The sequence below is a fragment of the Anser brachyrhynchus genome (genome assembly GCF_964034855.1).
Source record: "Anser brachyrhynchus genome assembly, chromosome: 17".
In the NCBI taxonomy this organism is placed as follows: Eukaryota; Metazoa; Chordata; class Aves; order Anseriformes; family Anatidae; genus Anser; species Anser brachyrhynchus.
In genome coordinates this window covers 2594830-2613841 of record NC_137710.1, presented here as the reverse complement: position 1 = coordinate 2613841, position 19012 = coordinate 2594830, and the positions used below count along the sequence as shown (strand labels likewise).

General features: G+C 38.9%; 1 protein-coding gene across 3 annotated transcripts in view; it reads right to left on the bottom strand.

Annotated features, from left to right (window-relative positions):
- The window catches only part of CLIP1 (CAP-Gly domain containing linker protein 1), a 69752-nt gene that overhangs the window by 31327 nt on the left and 19413 nt on the right, over nucleotides 1–19012 (bottom strand). For 2 of the 3 annotated variants that reach the window (XR_013940342.1, XM_080559415.1), the window contains exons 4-10: nucleotides 13230–13354; nucleotides 11956–12172; nucleotides 8498–8695; nucleotides 7991–8094; nucleotides 5759–5819; nucleotides 4754–4786; nucleotides 613–717 (exon numbers count right to left, since the gene is read on the bottom strand). Coding sequence is in view for 2 of the 3 variants with exons in the window: in XM_080559415.1 (XP_080415541.1) it covers nucleotides 613–717; nucleotides 4754–4786; nucleotides 5759–5819; nucleotides 7991–8094; nucleotides 8498–8695; nucleotides 11956–12172; nucleotides 13230–13354 (843 nt within the window). In the remaining variant the exon portion in view is untranslated. The remainder of the gene's footprint in view (nucleotides 1–612; nucleotides 718–4753; nucleotides 4787–5758; nucleotides 5820–7990; nucleotides 8095–8497; nucleotides 8696–11955; nucleotides 12173–13229; nucleotides 13355–19012) is intronic. The other variant, XM_080559416.1, reaches the window with a different exon arrangement.

The window sequence follows — 19012 nt, the reverse complement described above, 5'->3', positions numbered from 1 at the left end:
CTTTCAGAAACATGCTGAAAATCTTAGGGATCAACCTCAGCTAAACCTGTCTAAACCTGTCTTGGGAAAATGTATGTTTTGGGACTCTGTAATGTTTTGACAGGAATGGTATTACTAATACTACTGGATACCCAAGAAAAGATTGTGTCATGGGTTAAAAAAAAAAAAAAAAAAAAAAAAGAACTAAAAAGCACTGCAAACCTAGACTTAGCAGATAGCACAGCCACTATTTAGGACCTCAGAAACCCAGCCCCCACATTCTAAGTTTGTGTAAAAAGCACTGGCAAACTGGAACTTACTTCTTTTGGATATAATGAACTATGCTATTTCTGCCACTTTTGGCCTAGATTTAAGCATTACTTTTGTGCTTTGAAATCATCTTACCTGAATTCTTCTGAAGAAATGAGTACACATATACAGGCATACACACACACACAACCGAAGCTCAAAATTAATGCTAATTTTTAAGTGTGCCAGCTACATCTATAGCAGGTACTGATCGTGGCAGGAGCAAGAATCTCTTTCAGCATGTGTTAAACCCAGCAGGCTGTGTCATCAGAAATCTTCCACAACACAAATCAGTCTTGTTATTTAAATAGTGAAAACCATTACCCTAGTGTCTTCTAACTCCCTCTGGAGTTTGTCAGCTTTGGTCTTTTCAAAGAGCAGGCTCTGTTCAAGCTCCTTAATGCGGGCATGCTCCAGTTTGGTCTGCGTCTGTTAGTGAAAAGGGAAAGGAAGAGAACACAACGGTGCCACCATCACATGCCAGCACACAAGGAGGGAGCCACATGCAGGCCGTGCTGCCAGAATCTTCTATCAATGATGAGCAGAGAAGATGCAGTGGATAAAATGAACAGGGAAATGCTATGGATGAGAAAGATGGACTGAAAAGTGTAAATGGACTGATGTGTAAAAAATAAAAAATAAATCACAAACGAAGAAGTATGAACAAAAACGTTTCATGCAGCCAAGTAGAAGTTATTTATCAGTACATGAAGTTTTCAGCACAAATTAGAATAGTTATGAAAAAGTATATATAAATATATATACGCCTGTTCTAAGAGGATGATATGTCCCTTTCCTCGTCATCCCACTAACTTTTTTTAATGCATTGGGCTTATTTTTAAATGATTTAATTATGAACCAGGGGAGAATTCACTACTGAAGCTCATGTAACAAAACTTTTTTTTTTTTTAAAGCAATAGTAGCTGCATCTCAAGTTTTAGCCATAAAAATCCTTTTGGTCAAGACCAGGGAACATTAAGGTTCATTTGTCACTAGGGTATGAATTATTTCAATAGAAATAGAAAGAGCATGGTTGCCTATAACTGCAGAACCCCCTTAGTTTATCCCTCTCCTCCTCTTCCAAAAAGAAACCTAGCAACAAATAAGATTCTTCAAAACCAGGGGAAAAAGTGAATCAGCCTGGTTGTTCCATAATTGCTGAAGCCTAAATACATTGAACAAGATGTAGAAGTGATAAGATTAAAAAAATAAATTGTAATTCTCATAGGTTCCTAAAAAGCACAGAAAGTACATGTAACAAAATAAGCAGCACCTCCTGCCTTTTGGTTATAAAGAGATAGAATTATTTTTTTTAGCAAGAGCACAGAACATCAGTAAACTCGATACCTAGGCTCCAAGATGCTCCAAGAAGCCCCCAAGAGAGCTTGAAGTTTGAGAGATGCAAGTAAAGTCCAGCAGTTAGTTCATATCTGTCTGACTTACACCACTGAAATGGGGAACATGGGTGAGTGTGTGTGTGTGCACGCGTGGGTGGAATAGAAAGAAGTAATATAGAGTTATTTCTGAAATGCTGAGATCCAAGTATTGTGTCAATCTTGACTGGTCACTGTTATTTTAAATGTACGAAACAATCCAAATTAAAAGTATTCTGAAAGTGCACTGTTGCTTCACGTGTCTTTTCCAAAAAAGGGCAGCTTAAGGACCTTGCCCGCATCAAGAGTAAGGTGGATCTCCAGAAAAAAACTGAACGATGTTCTGTCTGGTTATGCTAAGATGTGATTAAGAGCCCAAGAAGTTGCATCCATCAGCCTTGATGGAAGTTCTCTAGCTTCAGCAGTTACTTTACTACAGAACAAGTAGTAAAGTAGTAAACAAGTAGTAAAGTAGTACACAGTAACCCCCAAGCCTTATGAACTGCTATTAGTAGAGGAGAGTCCTGCAACCTGAAAAGCTACCCATTGAACACTGGGTTGAAAGAATTCAAAAGGAAGGAAGAGCGTGAATCGTTCCAAAGCCGCACTGCTGCCAAACCCACAGCACAGCGGTGTGCACACAGCTGGCAGGACACTACTGCTTCTCTGATCTTTGCAAATGCTATTTAAATATCCCTACAGAACTGTGTTATTTATAGAGTGACAAGCTGATTAGTACTGCCTCCAAACCAGCCACAGCAGTTAAAGATCCTAGGCAGTCTCTGCAGAGAAGGTGAGATAGGGATGAAACTCTTGTTTTGCTTCAGGCCTGCTCTCCAATCACAGTATTCCTTCTGACAGCACCAAGTTATCTTCCTCTCCCAAAGCATGTAGACATCTGGTGGTTTCAAACAGTTTTTTAAAACATTTTTCCAGCTGAAAAAAGAGTTGGCTGTTTTATTATGCAGTTACTAGGTCTAAAATACTAAATCCCTAAAGCATTAAAACTTGCTTCTTAGATTTGTTCTGGTTTTGGTATTCCATAGCAGATTTGTTTCTCTATCAGTGGAAGATATTCAGTGTACACAAGGAAAAAAAGAACAAAAACACAAACATAAAACATGAGAACATGGGTTATTGTTTTTGTCTCTCACAGTCTTTGAAAACTAAACTAAATATTCTAAGGGAAATAACTATTTCTAAAAGTGGCTATAATTCAGCCCCCTCTCTGAGACTGATTAGTATTACTTCTGTTCCACAACAAAATTATAAGTCTGAAAATGAATCTATTTTTAAAAATTGAATATTCATGCCTTTCTTGCTCTAAATCCCATTAGGGATTTATTAGAAAACAAGTCCCAAACCTGATAGCTGCAAAATTCTCCTTGCATCACTTTGTAAAATATGCTACCTTAAGATTTGCTATACTACACATAAAAACCAAAATACTTTGACCATTAATTTTATTGAAATTGCTTTGATACTGCATAGATCAGATATACCATCATCAATTATGATTGTATGATTACCATTTTTTTTAACCCCCATCTCTTATATACTACAAAGGAGAATAAAATAAAATCCTACCAAAAATAAAATAAAAACTAAAAAAAAAAAGAAAAAGAGAAATGTCTAAAAGATCGTGTTCCTCTTTGAGGAAATCCAGAGAACAGTAAACTGACAAGAGCAGAGTACCATAAAAAGAAAAAAAAGAATTTGATTTTAAACCTCAAACTGGATGGAAAAGAAAAACGAAAAGCAAGCAAACAAACAAAACCCACAAAGCATCTTCCCCTTCTCTAAAGCTTCACAGTTAGATTAGGAGAGGGGAAAATGGGACAAGCCCTACTCTGGCTTCAACCCTAAAGAATTCCACTAAAATCAAATGTCAGAAAGCAGTCATTGGTTATTTTCAGCATTTGTGTATTCTAGCTACACTTTCACTTCAAAATAAATCTTCAGTTAAGTTCTCCATCTACAGGTAAAACTGTGAAATTGTGCTGAAGCCATAAAAGCTGATAATTGATTCTAGAATAGGGGCAAGATGACCTTCAGTTCCTTCGTGCTGGGAGAACAATCACAGGACAAGACAGATTATGAAGCATTATCCTGGAAACTAAGTGATCACCCAGTTCTCTTCTTCAGAGAGTGAAGATGTCCGTTTTTATGGAGAAATTAGAACAGGGAAATAAGGAATAAAGATAGGATTAAACAAGGAGTGCACAAAACGAGAGAAAGGAAGGGCACATGCAGATTTACTTCTAACACACCGTGAGCCTGATTGGAAGAATAGAGGAGACCCAGATCGCTGAAGTAGCTTCGCAAAAGCAACACCTAAGAATGCACAGCAGGAAACCAGTTTTAGTCTTGAGAACTTCCTATCTTGGCTGGGGATGCAGCAGAGGAGGCAGCCTGTGATAATTTTTCCTAAATCCAATCAAAGAGAGGGCTTTTAAATTCCACTATTCTGAGCTATGGAAGCAAGAGGGCTGCTTTAATGTCTTGTAAGGCAATTTCTGCTATCCATTTACATATATTTTTCCTGCATAATTCAAAGGGAAGCTACAGTAAAATAGCTTTAAAACGTCTTAAAAACTAGCGTGCAATCATCTCTCCCCTTTGCATTTTATGAAAAAAAAAAACAGGGGAGGTAGGGAACATACCATTTTCTCCCTCAGAAAAATTAATTGGCTAGATGCAAACTGCATCAATTGAACAGCAGTAGGAGCTCATAGGAAACAGCGCAGGATTTTGTGAAGACAGCAACTAAAATCCTACATAAATGAAAGACATTTCAGGATCCAGGACAGTCATTTTCTACAAGCTCCTATGCTCTCCAATTAGGTGCAAAGTTTTTGCCCACAGAGAATTCTAATGACACATTTGCCCTCTCTACAGTTAATGGGGATTACAACGTTTAGTCATTACACACATTCTTTTTGATAAACGTAATTGCTCTGAAAGCAACATGCACACAAATACTAGAGTCAATGTTTCAATAACAGATTATGCAGTTAGTGAATAAGTATAAGCATTTTCTGCACACAATCTGTTAACATGGGATGTCTCCGCACATTTAAGTGCCCTCTTACATTTTCTGGATCTTCCGAAATCTGCCTCTTTCGCTATCAGTAAAATTAAAAAACAAAAACAAACAAAAATATTTCACCTGAAGACTTAGCACTATCATTCCAACACAAACATCAGGATACATCTCATTATCTTGTATTAATTTTAAATTCTTGAAGCTATGCAGCTTGACAGACCAGGCTCTTTAAGATGGTCTGCCAGGAATATCCACTGAGTTAACAAAAAATAGAGAACTATAAGTTTTCATGGACTAAATAATAAAAGGATCATTCTATGAAGAGTCTAGATAGGTATCTTAAAATGAATGGAAGACTAAAATAAAAGAAATGTTATATGAAATGAATCACTTTCATAAGGCTAGCACTTTAATCGTTAAGGGTTCACAGGGACACAAGTCAGTTAACTTTGTTCTCTATACTGTGCAAGAGTCTAATATTTTTCAGATTAAACAACAAATAGAGTAGAATAACTAATATGTATTTTGCTTTTTAATTTGTAATTTGGGATAAAAATTGGTAGTGTTCAAGTTATTAAGAGCAATTCTTCACTAAATGTTTCCGAACCTGATTGCATAATAACACTATTATAATGCACACGTGAATGGCTGTTTAGATTTTGGCTACAACTGTCCTGACAGAATATTTTTTTTAATAAATCTTCCATTAGAAGACATTAAAAACATTAGTAAGATATAAATTAATATAAAATATCAAAAAATAGAGTTTTCAATTAAATTATTCTAAGCAACTATTGCCATTCTACAGTAGAACCCTTGCTAAAGTGTATAACTGAATTAAAGGTGCAATCCCGCAATTCCAGGGTGGTTAGCTTACTCCGGGACTGCAGAAATGGGAATTACTTTGATGTGCTTTGCATACTCATGGACCAGGATTGCATCTCTTAATCATTCCTGCCACCGTCTTCCAGAGAACAGTCCAATTTGGATGAACTGGTTGCATTTTTGTGTCCTACTATATATACTGTTTGCAAAGCTGGAGCTATTTTACCTCTAGGTCTCCTTTGGTAATGGATTCTTCTTCCACACGGAACTGTAGGTCTTCAACTTTCCTGTGGGGACAATTCATTAAAATTCAGATAACTTTGAAAGAAAATGCTTTCAAGCTCAGTTTTCAGCGGAAATCTGCCAGCAAACTGCTAGAAACAATAAGACATGAGAAGTGTTTCACAAAGAAGGAAAGACACCATCTTTAAAGAGCAAGCTCTGACAAAGGCATCTTCCTACAGCTGTATGAAGAAAGCATTTGGTAATTTTCTGAGGAGTTAAAAAGAAAACCTCTGTGTCAATGTTGTTTCTCTTAGTCCTTCACCCTTCTGCACACATTCTGCGTATTCTGCCATTAAGCTAAGAAACAGAAAGTTAGGAAATATCCAAGATTCCCAAGATGTTTCTGGTAGTGCGCTGGTCCACTCACATCAAAACTCTAGCATGGACAAGCACATTATTAGCCGTCAAGATGAACTGCAAGATACAGACTGGGAGTGTGTGCAGGAACACAGATACAGCTTGCCTTGTTCATACAGCAGTTTTAGAGTGCTGTATGATAGATAGAGGTGAGGAGATGGTGACTGACCTAAAATTTTTAAAAAGCTATTTCCTCCCACCCCTTTATCTGGTATGCCCCAATGAACAAGGGGCCAGATCTCCTCCTTTCAACACAGTAAGATGGGGCAAAGGAAGAGACAAGCATGCCTTCTGTCCTTTGAATTGCACATGCTGCTGGTGCCCGGAGCTTGGCTGGCAGACGTAGAAATCATTACATCAAAGGGAGTTACAAGTGACGGATGTCTAAAATAAAAGGACGGTAAGAACTTCCGATTGTCTCACCCCTATGCTTTGGAAACAGAGGATTAAAGATTATTTGACTTCAAGTTACTGCTGAGACTGACTTGAATACGTATCACAGAGAGCTTTCAAAGTAAACAAACCTAGAGTGGCTAGGAGGAAGGAGAAATATTACACTGCTGAAGCCATGAAATGCTTTCCTGGCTGTAAGACGTCACTTCAGTTAATGGGTAGCAGGCAGACACAGCAGCACTGTTATGCTGCTTAGCAACACGCTGAAGGTGAGCTCAAGGCCATGGAGGATTTCGGTGAAACAGACCCCCACTGACCTGGCATGCAGTGAAAAGAGGTTTACAGCCAGGCTACTAGAGGTGCTGCAAAGCTTTTAAAAATTATTTTTATTTATTATTAAGTTAAACAAACAAAACATTGCATTATTTTGTAGAGGTTATACAAATAATTTTATTCCTAACTGCATTGTTTATCTTGCAAATTCATTACAAGTGGGTCCCAAAAAATGGAGCATGAAAATTGTAATGGAATTACCCAGGGTTTACCATTGGATCTTCTCATCCGTGTTTTCCAGTTTTAGGGAAGCCTTTCAGAGACGTTGACATCTGACTGATTCCAGGGGACTACACAAGCCTACAGCAGACTCACAATGGGTTTCTAAATAGACTCTCACTATTCAAAAGCATTCAGAATCCACGAAAACAATTTACCAGATTATTTCCTCAACTAACCTTGCTCATCAATTTGATAATCTCAATTCTTTTCCTCAAATGATTAAGAAAACCAATTAGTAAAGGCACTAAAAGTAATGGCTTTGAAGATTTTCCTGTAAGAGACAGCCCCTATGTAGAAACACATGAATAGTTATAAATTATTCACAAGAGCACTAAACTGTAAATTCCTAATCCAGCACTGTCAGGAAATGGGATTATGAAAATTTTCACTCTGAAGTAGAGTAAGAGTGTTTCGAGAAGATCAGGCATGATCCATTAACTTCATACGAGTAGGAATACAATCCTTCTTAACAGAAGGCAATATAAAAAGGAGTAAGTTGCATGAAACTGAGCTTTAAACAATAGTTATAGCCTCCAAACAAGTCCACTTGGATTGTCTCCTGAGAAATGCCATCTCCCAAATCTGAGTGTTTAGCCAAACAAAGAATACCTCAAAAATATTTAATTCCCTCTTCTAGCTGTAACTCATCATAGTATAATTTTCTTTGGCTGTATTATACAGCTGTAGCTCTTCCCCCTCCCCAAATTTAAGAGTTTCTTTTTAGTATTAATTTTTAGAAACTGTGATATGGTTTTGTATGGCAACTGCCCATACCTGCATTATTAAAATTTGTCACCACAGCATTTACTTTTAGTACAAAGTTTGGTTTTTTTTATCAGTTATACTAATGAAGACAATTTGGGGTTACCTTTTCTCTTCCTCAAGCTGATTGAGAAGCTCCACTTTCTCCCTATCAGCAGCCTCCACCATAGCTCGTAGCTGGTCCATTTTTGCTTCCATCTCCAGTACATGCTAATTAGCAGGAATAAGAACAAAACCTAAGTTGGACAATACATGATTTTGTTTCCAGGTTATGTATCTACACCTCAGTAATCACAATTTGGTAAAGCGATGGGCCAAGGGACAGGAATATTATATTCAAATATGCATGTAACAGGAAAAAAAAAATAAAAATAAAAAAACGTTGCTTCTTGACATGTGTAGAGAACTTCAACAACCAAAATTTGTTAAATTACACAGATTTGCTATTTTATCAAGCTAAAGCTCCCACGGGGAAGAACTCACAGGTATAGATTATTTTACTTTTGGAACACTACCTCTTACTCCCAGAACTTTTCAGTAAGAAAATACAATTTGAGAAATTAACTCAATTGTCTTAAAGCCTCTGTTTTAAGAACAATAGCATTGATCTTACCCGATCGTGTCCATCTCGAACAAGTGCTAATTCTTGCTCTATTTCCCCTACATGACTGGTTGCTTTTGCAACTTCTGCCCTCTCCAGGTCCCTTTCTGCCAGGAGCTGTTCAATATGTTGCTGCTTCTCCTTAAGTGCCTCCTGTAGGGCTGTGGTACCAGAAATTTTTCTTGCATACCGGGAAGATGTTTCTGTCAACTTCACAAAGTAAGCAAGTTAAAAATCATCATGTATCAAGTGAAAACCAGGGATATCTCCAGACTCTACAAACATTGTGTTAGTGTAACAAATGTTTTCTGTAACCTACTGTACCTTCTCCTTTAGAACTTTTATTAAAGAAAAGTATTTTTCTTGCTTTTACATTTAAATTACTTCATTTTCTAGAATCCAACAATGGCCATACCTATGTAGTAGGTTGGTTTTGTAGCAATCAGCAGGCAGTGTGTAGGAGACAGAAGGCTAAGTGAAAAAAAAAGGCTGGCCTCAGTCTAAGGCAGGTTTGGTAGACTCACACAAAGGCTAGCTTGTTAGCTTTCTAAGCACCTTTTGCATTAAAAAAAAAAAAAGGCACCTATACAGCAAGTTAATAACATTGTCACTCTAGTTACCTAGTCATTATCTTGGGTCACCAGTGAAGGCATAACATTTCCAAATGCTCTATCAAAAGCTTTTGGATCTCCAACTAGCATTTCGTGCCTCTGCTACGGGAATAAAACATTCAGGGTCAAAGGCGTTTACCTTGACTTAAAAAGCCAGCCTTACAGCTAAAACCTTGTGAAGATGTATATTTGGTATCTGATTAAAACATATATTTATATACCTGGAATTAAATTACTTCTAGAAAAAAATAAATGAAAATCTGAAGGATTAAACTTAAAAGAGTATAGATAAAAATGAATCAAACTGGAAAACTATAGCTAAAATGAACCTTAAGATTTTTCTTGACCTTGCATGATCTCTGCTCCACTGAATGGAACCAGTGTCAGTGAAAATTCATCATGGCCCTGTCTTCTACTTCCTCAAGAGTTTTTGAGCTAGAAGGGAAAGTAAATAAACTGAAATTATGTAGTAATAGTGAGCAAGAGTTGTGAAAACAGCAAAAACTGAATCAAGAAATCTGATACAGCTTACAAAAACTGACCCTATGTTTAGCAGCTCGGAAATTTGCTTCCTAAGTATTAAGAAAGAATGACATCTCACTTAAAGCCTCATTTAAAACAAAACAAAACAAAGCAATGGACAAAGACTTACTCTTCTGTTGTGTTAACCTTTAGCTCTAATGGTATTACCCCAAAATAGGAATATGTTTTTCTCATGATCCTTTCAGAGATCAAAATGTTGAAGGACTGTTGCCATATACAGCTTGGAATGCTGGCAGTAGACTACATCCCCAACAGAAAGCGTAACACTGACGTATTCTTCTGTCATCACAAAAACATGCTTCCCCTTCTGTTACCAGGATTACTGCAGAACCATTCTAACTCGTCTACTTACAGCCTCGAACGGTACATCTCTAGTCTATTACGAATACTGTATCCAATGACTTAAAAGGTATGGGACTAAATAAACCAGAACTTTCAGCTTTGATACTTAGATTAGTAGTTTGGTATCCTTTCAGTTTCTGGAAGACATCTCACTGCAAAATGCGCTGGTTTTTAACAATTCTAGCTCTCCTAGTCATACTTGACTTAATTTTCGATTCCATAAGGAATTGAAAAGATTTCAAGAGAAACAACAACTTCCTTCAGACTTGGAAATAAATGCCAATTGTAAGAGACCAGCCCTCTTATGTTATTAGATCACCTACTTTGACAGTTGCTTTTCAGGAAGAAGAAAACAGCAATAGCCCTGACTAAGTGAGAAAACTATGTAGGACCCCAGTGAATTGCAGGTAAATTACACTTTTCCTAAAAATCAGAGCAAGAGAAATTTGCTGGGAGATTTGGGAAAACCTGTTTCTTCAACAGCTTAACTTTTAGAGGAATTAAGTGTCGAATTATTTTGACAGGCCTTTTACTTGGATGGTAACCAGATCTTCACAGTGCCTGAGAACATAGCTAGAAGAAAGCTGGAATTTTAATTCCAGAAATAATGGGTTATGGAAGCTTTATTTTTTAAGGCTCAAAACATGCAAAAGCCCTAGGGCACAGCACAGAGCAAAACAAGTGAACATACTGTAAACATTTACATTGTGTAACTGTACCCTCTTCTTGCTGAGGATATCATAGCATGCTGAATAAAACGTGGAGGTCCGTATTAACACTTCACTGTCAGCCCACAAACTGCCCTGAGCAGGCATTCCCTGAGCCTGAGGCACTACTGAGTGCAACGGCTTCAAACTAGGGGGCACTCCCTAGGCTAGAGGTGCAACTTCCAGGATGGGTTAAGTAACAAAGTCCCTCCATTTGTGCCAAATAAAAATCCCTTACGCTTGTTGCGATAAGGTATTAACCCCATTGCCCTGACCGACCGTTGACCTCTGTTTACTTGTTATCTGCTTCAGTTTTGAAGGACTATGGTACATCGTCACCTTCCTGTCCTGCACCTGCTGTCAACGGAGCAGTATGCAAGCTAACTAGGCCCAGATCAGTGGGAGTTGGTGATCTCTTTCCAGTCAGATGTAAATTGGGCTTTGTTTGTTTGTTTTTAAACGAAATAAATAAATAAAAAAGGTGATCGTAGAAAAAAAAAATATTTCTATGCTTTTAACTGCCTTTAAAGAGAGACTTTTTAAATTCAGCTTTCTCCGAAGATCTGTTTTACTGCTGCAACCCAAGATTAGGACATTTATGTAACAGAGTAACTTTAAAAGAATCCATAGTAAGTGTATTAGGTGGAATTAGTACTGTGTTAAAATTCACCTGAGCCACTGTACTTTGCAGTGTTTTGCCTTTATGAATTCATAGGATTAAAAAACAAATCCAAAATAAAAGAAAGAGGCTTCTTGTCAGCAAAAGCTTGATGATTGCTACTTCTATATTTTGCAGCTGACTCATCTCTTTAAGAGTAAAAGAAAGCCTTTTACAACTTGACAATTTGGAGCTTCCTGCTTAATGAAACAAGTTTGAGCCATGGAAGCTTTAATGCAAACCAGATCCCATATGACAGAGATTTGTGGTGTGCTAGGAAAAATTAACAACTAAACGCAGATTTCAGTCAGAGAATATTGATGCCTTTTCACTTTGTTGGCATCACAAGCCCCTTTCTTATTGCAATAACTCAGTTAGCCTGAATTAACTGCGTAAGCTTAAATATTCAAATATTCAGTTACTCTTCAGGGCTAGCTAAGAGTTCCTTCCTTCATGCATGCTTTGAATGAAAAAGAGAGCACAATTAAATGTACATTGTACTCTCCCCAAGATCTGTTCTATTCTCAAGTTATGCAAGTAGATCACAGGCAAGTGCCACGTGGATTCTTGCTTGGGAACGTAAAGCATGCAATAGAAAAAGAAGCTTACTAGTCCTGTACGGCTTGGCTTGCTGCTTACTGAAGATGCCACAGAACTGAGGGAGCTCAGGGAAGATGCGCTTGGACTACGTTTCAGGGCTGTGGGAGTTGCAATCACTTTTCGCACGGTTGTCTTCGCTTTTGCTGGTGTAGTCGATGGGAATCCAATCTTTGTAACTTTGTGGACTGGAGCAAACAAACCGTATTTTGGCTGACACTGAAAATATCTTTAAAAAACAAAGCAGACAGATGAGAGCACTAAATTAACTTCTGTCTTTTCATATACACAATCTGGCTTCACAAGGAATGCTAGATAAATAGTCTAACAGTATCAAAGGACAGGGTAACAGCTGGTGACAGCCTCATCTATATTAGGTTGAGGCCTTTTTTTAAACAATGGATTTGGAAAGGGGGCTTCATTGGGCTGTAGTAGCACTATTACAGCAGGCCTCAGAAATTCAATAGAAAAAAACCTCTTGAGCTAGAGCTCTGTTTCCCACATATTCCATTCAGATTCAAACATGCACATCCTTTCTCTTTCAGACGTTTCTCTGAGCTGCCAACAACAAAGGTGATAAGGAGTTAAAAATAAAATCAGATAATTTAATCAAGCAGTTGTATATTTGATTGCATATATGTATATTTCATTATGCAGAACATGTATCTTTGGTTATGTATAATCAAAACCCTTTTAAAATGTTAAGTTGTGAACACCCATGTTAAAATGGCACAATCCTTGTAGAAACACATTGTAAAGAGTTAAAGAATTGTTCTTTACACCACACGTGAAAGAAAATTTGTGATGTGAATTAATATTTTCTAAATATGACTTGTTGAAGGAAGAATCTATATGGTTCCTAGTCTTTATAATGTGGCTATATAAGCTTTCAGTTCCTGAAATGCAGGAAAATTTTCCTTAAATTCAGCTTTTAGACACCTAGAGATATTTTCTTAACTGAGAATTCATTCCAAGCTGGGAAACCAAGCAGAAGTTCAAAAACCTGAAAATCGTGTTTTCCATTATCAGTCTACGAATAAAACTCACATGGGAGTTAGGAGATATTAACCAATCCAGTGAACGTGGGGTTCACTGCAGACTTTCAGAGATGTGTAGGTGTCATAAAATTCAAATCAGGGTGTAAGGATCCCCCTCCCACCAGCAGACAGTCGGGTTTACAGTCTAACGACTTCTCTTGATGTAAAGTTCAATGTAAGATATTAAAAAGACAGAGCAAAACAGAGATATGCAAGACCGTTAAGGTGTCTATCTGATGATAAACTAACCTTGTTCCAGCAACAGCTCCATCATTCTTTCCAAGAGGTTCATCCAGTTCTACTCCACACCACTCTCCTTTAGCAAAGTCGGTTTCTCCCAAGAAACGCACAACTCCAGCTTTTGTTCCACCAACCTTGAAGCAATAAGACAAACATCTGTATTTACTGCATTTCCAAATCAAATACAAAATCCAGTGGAAAGCATTCAGCATAATCATGTTCACAAAGCACATTAATGATGTCACCAGTTCTTATGTCAAGCTGCATATTCTTTTGCCTCTGGGTTTTGTTTTAATACCTTGAACAAATCTTCACAACTAAATTGTTTGCAGAAGAGAGAGAGAGAAAAAAAAACAAACCTTTCTCTAGCATTTAGTTCTGTCCAGTTTGGTATTTGGGAAAAGTTTGTCAAGACTGAAGGCCACAACTCTATTAAATGACTTGATATGGCTTTAAGATTAACAAGATATTCAGCAAGACGCAGTATTAACTAGCGAACTGAATGCAATAGGATTTGTATTATATTTTCACACAAACGTCAGTCAGCAACAAATGATTTCTAAGGGCTGCTTGTTTTTTATTCTAATTCTGTGAGGAAAAGTAAAAGAAATTAAATGAGAAAAAGTCATATATTCTACAAGGAGTAGTTCAGAAACTACACAGCACAATGCTCTTGCACTTAGGAGAACTTACATAATACAAAGCACTGCAAAAACTGTAGATGTAAACAACTATTTGAATTCTTAGGGAAGGGTGGAATCATTTTCTTGATCTTTTCTTCATTTTTTTTGAACAGCCCTAAATGGAAAATCAGAAATGATTTGCTTTCAGACTTCAAATCCTACATCTTTACAGCCATCTTGATCCTGTTCCACTTACTTGCCGTGTTTTATAACTCCCAGAGGAGGGAGGAATTAAATTAGGTGAAGAAGCAAAAGGTGTTCAGTGGGACTGACATTTGCCAAGCAGGGCCACGAGCCAGAGCTGCAGGATTCTTGCAGGTCGGAATGACAATATGCTGTGCCCTATTTGTGTGAAAATCTGTTCAGCCTGCATCCAGCACCATGAAAACAAGCAAATGTTGATGAAAACTACCTCTTCAAGAGAGTCACTGGATTCAGTGTGGATCTTTTCAAGGCCGTTGTTTTTTTCACTTGTATTTTCCAGCACACATTATCCGATGAGGCATTTATTTCACAGCCTTCGCAGAAAGTTAGCAGTAACCTGCTAACACAAAGACTGTAATTCTCCTTTTTATGTGCTGAAAAGTATGTTAGGACTTTATGTAATTTTTCCATTAGACATTGTATTCCTTGTGGGGAGCTTCCCAGGGTAACCAGAGAACAACAAGCTTCTTGTGCCATCAATTAGGGTGCATGATCACAGCACACTAGATAATTCATTTTAATACATCTGAGAAGTGTTCGCACAAGAGGTTAAGTGTGAGGAGCCTGGAAATGGAGTACATTATCTTGCATGAAAGCACTAAGTGTCCTCAAAGTACTAAGTTAGATGACACACATTTGTGCTCTAGCTCCTAGTTCATCAACTGTGCAGAGCTGACAGCTCTGTTAGAGATTCAAGGCTTCAGCTGATGGTAAGAAAATCCTAATCCACACACTTAAAGCCTCAGAAAACCAAGGAAGAATAATTAACCCCTTTGATCTTAGTGAAACAGGAAAAGCAGATATTTTTCATCCCTGTTTAAGGTGGCAGTCCCCTTTTCTTCTGTCATTAGAGAGGGTCTTGAACAAGGCTTAATCTGCAGATCACATTTACGTCTTGCCATAGCAAATTGTTCTTCTCCATGGAATAAAAATACACAAAGTTTACAGTTATCATGACTCAGCCTAATATAGTAACTAGTAGAATGTTTGGTATTTGGTGTTCTTGGCAGAGAACGGACAAACATCCCCTCTCAAAAAAAAAAAAAAAGAGAAAAAAAAAAAAGGCAAGAGTACTTCCTTGGAAAAAGATCACAACTGACCAAAACAGTCCCCTGGAATCCAGATCTCCTCTAAACCTCTGTGGCACTGGGATGAAGAGGGAAGACGTAACATTGTTTTTTTCAAAAAAAATATCTATCCCTGAAGCCCACACGTTATTCACCCTCATACGTAACCTACTTTTTCTAGAGGATAAATACCATAAACATAAGTATAAACATCAAAGTTTAACTGAACAGTGCAAGGGAAAAACGTGTGTGTGTGTGTGCTGTCAGTCGTGCCTGGCTCTGCAAGTTGTTCTTGTCACTCCCTTTCTAGCAAGTTTTCTATTTTTGTTCTGTTTGCTTTTAATAAATGAGTTAAATTTGGGATAATCTTTAGGTGAAAAGAAAGACTGTTTAGCTCCATGTGTACTGTTTCACTGGTCGGTTTTGTACTGTTTTCTGCCTGAATAAACAGAGTTAAAGCAAAGGAGGCCAGAAAGAACCCATTAAAGAAATGAGGCAGGAAATCTAAAACAATAGCCCAGATAAGGAGCATCCCCTCGCAGACAATAGTCAGGCTCGCAGTTGCACAGGGGGATTCCTCAGCAACTTCTGCAGAACTGGCCAGGCCAAGGAAGCTTATTGTGGTTTTGTGGCAGGTCAACTACTAAAAAAATAAAATAGATAAATAAAAGACGTTCCAGAGAAAGGTGCCCGGGGAAAGCACGATAGAGCTATCTGAAGCCTCTAGTGAAAAGGGATAATTAGGTGCAAAGGCTCCCAGAGACAGGGAAAAATGGTTGCAGGCTGTTCCCACCAACTCAAACTGGAAATAAACCTCTCAGCACATCGAGCCAGCTCTAGGAAAACACGGGTTAACCTTGGGTGCGGAACACGCATTCCTTCTTGGTTCATACCTTGGCCCTGCTCACCTTCCACTCTTAGGTAAAAAAATGTAGGCACTGATTTGGAAGATACGGCATCCAGCTCCCCGCAGGGAGGTGATCCGGAAGAAGAGCCCTGGCAAGGGCTGGTCCTGGCTGGAGCTGCTGCAGCGGGCACGGGGGACGCGCACGGGACCCCAGCCCATGGCCCGGTGGGAGGGCGCACGAGGAGGAATTCATGTCCCGGGAACATATGGGGATGCGCAACGTGAGATCCCAGGAGAAGAGCCATGTGACCGGTCTTGTAACCATGGTACCAGGCTTATTTTAAAACAAGACGCAAGGAAGAATGCCAAAGATTTTTTTTTTCCCCCAAACCCAATCAAGCGTCTTTGAATCGCCAGCTACTACAATTCTGGCTTCTGCAAACACTGACATGTTTATCCTTACCGATAGTAGGAATCGGAGTACACCATGGCAGTGAAGTGCTAACGGCGTTGATGAAGCTATCTGCGGTTTTGCTCAGTTTTAAGCAAAAGCTTTCCAAGTCTTTGGTTTTAGAGACAGGGTCAGCACAAGTTTCTAAAAGCTATATGGAAAACTGGAGCATCAGTACCAAGAAGGCAGTTTGCCGTGACCTTCATTCATTCTAACTCAGGTCACGAAATAATGGAGCAGAGCAAAGAACTGCCAGACCTCTTTTTAAAATGTGATCACGCTCAGAATAGGCAAGCTGTAAAACACAAAGCACTAGTATACCAGAGTATCTAGGTTAGGCTAGCAGTCATGGCAAGGTGAGGAAATTTGTTTGGAATTCACCACTGTTATGTCAAACACATGGAAACAGCGAGTAAGTCCCATTTATCACATTCTAACTAAGCTCACCTTAAGTTGCTGCCATGCAAAGAGAAGTAATAGAACAGGTTTGTAAACCTGAAGCAGTTAAAAACTTCAAAAACTTCCTGATGAAAGCACTTTGGGATGAGCATGTCAGACTTTGTGAGAGCATTTTTAGAGCTGCATTTCCAGACAAGTAGAAGGAGGAAACAAATAAAGCAGTATAATCCAGAAGAAAAAAAAAAAAAAGAGAGAGATGGTCTAAAAACTGAGACCACGTTTACTGGAAAACACAAATCTCTTTGAAAAGAGGATATCCACTTCTGAAACTTTGTCCATAAAACTGTATCATTTACTCATGCTGGATGAGCAGAGTGGAAAAGCTCTGCCTCCTTTGAGCCTGAGGACTTATTTATGGTGAAAAAGCCTCACTTGGATATTTCCGTGTCTGTGACAGAGGCTGGGCATCTCCAGAAGCACTCAAACCCCTAAACTCAACACCTGACAAAGCAAAAAGCACCCAGGCTCACAAACACATTTGAAAAACCTGGGATCCACTACTCAGAATCGTCTTTCAGCTGTTCCTCAAACTTTAGAGGAAGCATTTCCAGCTGGCAGAAGCAATTGCATTTAATTGAATCTTTCACCCACACGAGGCCAGAGGGAACCACCAGGTCATCTCCTCTGGTTCTCCCGAAACAGGTCTTTACATTTCATCCGCTTACATCTGTAATGAACCCTGTAACAGCACTGAACTAAGCTGGACGTGTTGATGTTTTTAGATCAGGGCTGATAACCATAAGAAAGCATACTTCCACTGGCAGCTTATTTTCATAGTTAATCGCTCCATTATTAAAAACATATTTAAATTTGAAATAAAACAAATTTGATTGTGGCTTCTAGCCACTGACTCGCATCATGCTTTCATCTGTAAGGCTGCAGAGCTCTCCTGCAACCAGCATTCACCACGCGAGAACACGCACTGTAAGCAAGCCACCTCAACTTTTGCCTTCATAGATAAAACAGATTGAGTTCTCCAAATCTTTTATTGCAAGCTACGTTCTCCAGCCTGAGTCTTTTTGCAGCTGTGTTCTGAAGCCTCTCCAATGTTCCCAACATACTTTTCAAAACACAAAGGCTGTAGCTTTACACAGTGTCCTAGAAGCGACCAGAAGCACGGTCAGCCCTGCTTAGAAGAGGACCACATATTCTCACCGGTTCTTCTGCCACAGCATCGAACCACAAACTCCTTTTCAGCACCTTTGGCTCCTGGATCTTCCAGAGCTGCTGTCCCCTCCAGGACACAGCTCTCCGTGGCTGTGACATAGCTTATCCTCTCCTTATGCTTACACATGCTGCCATCGAATGCAAAATGCAACCAACAGCTCGGGCTGTGGGGCTGAAATGCCGAGTCCCTCTGGACTGCTCCACACATTGTTATTTACCCCTCTGACCATCCAGAGGTTTAATTGGGATGGATTTACAATTACTTCCAGAGCGAGGATCAAAGCACTGAACAGCACTGACACTACATCAGCTCAGAGAAAGAACTTGCTGGTGACCATATCCACTGGTCCCACTCGGGGCGGGCAGGTACCACCACTCGCCCAGTTCTCAAATACAGCAGCAGAAGTGAAGTACAATGCTAAGTCGGAAGTCGGATTGTCCGATACTACTCAGAATTAAAGAAAGGCAAACAACCATCACAAAATATCATCCACCTTTCTCCATTAAAACTAGAGTTTCAAAGAAGGAGGTTTACATGATCATACTGAAGTTTACACGTCTAACAAAGCTGCCACGTTTCAGCTTGTCAACATCTGGTTCCTCTGTCATGCCTCCCCTTCCCCCTTTTTTGCCTGATATTGGACAGTATAGCTTCTGCTTTTCCAGATCATCCTTTTTCTTTTTCAAAATATCTGCATAACATCAGGCACTTGATCAAGGCACAACTGGAAGAGTGCTGGAGTACCTACCAGACTTTAAACCTACTTCTGTGACTCAGATCTTTCAAACCAGCAATTCTGTGAATAGCAGGATTAACGATGTTGCTTTTCCTGTGGCACTGGATATCATGCTCGAGTGACTGCTATCTAAAAATGTAAGAGTGACTACAGCTGCTTCCATTTGATGAGGACAGC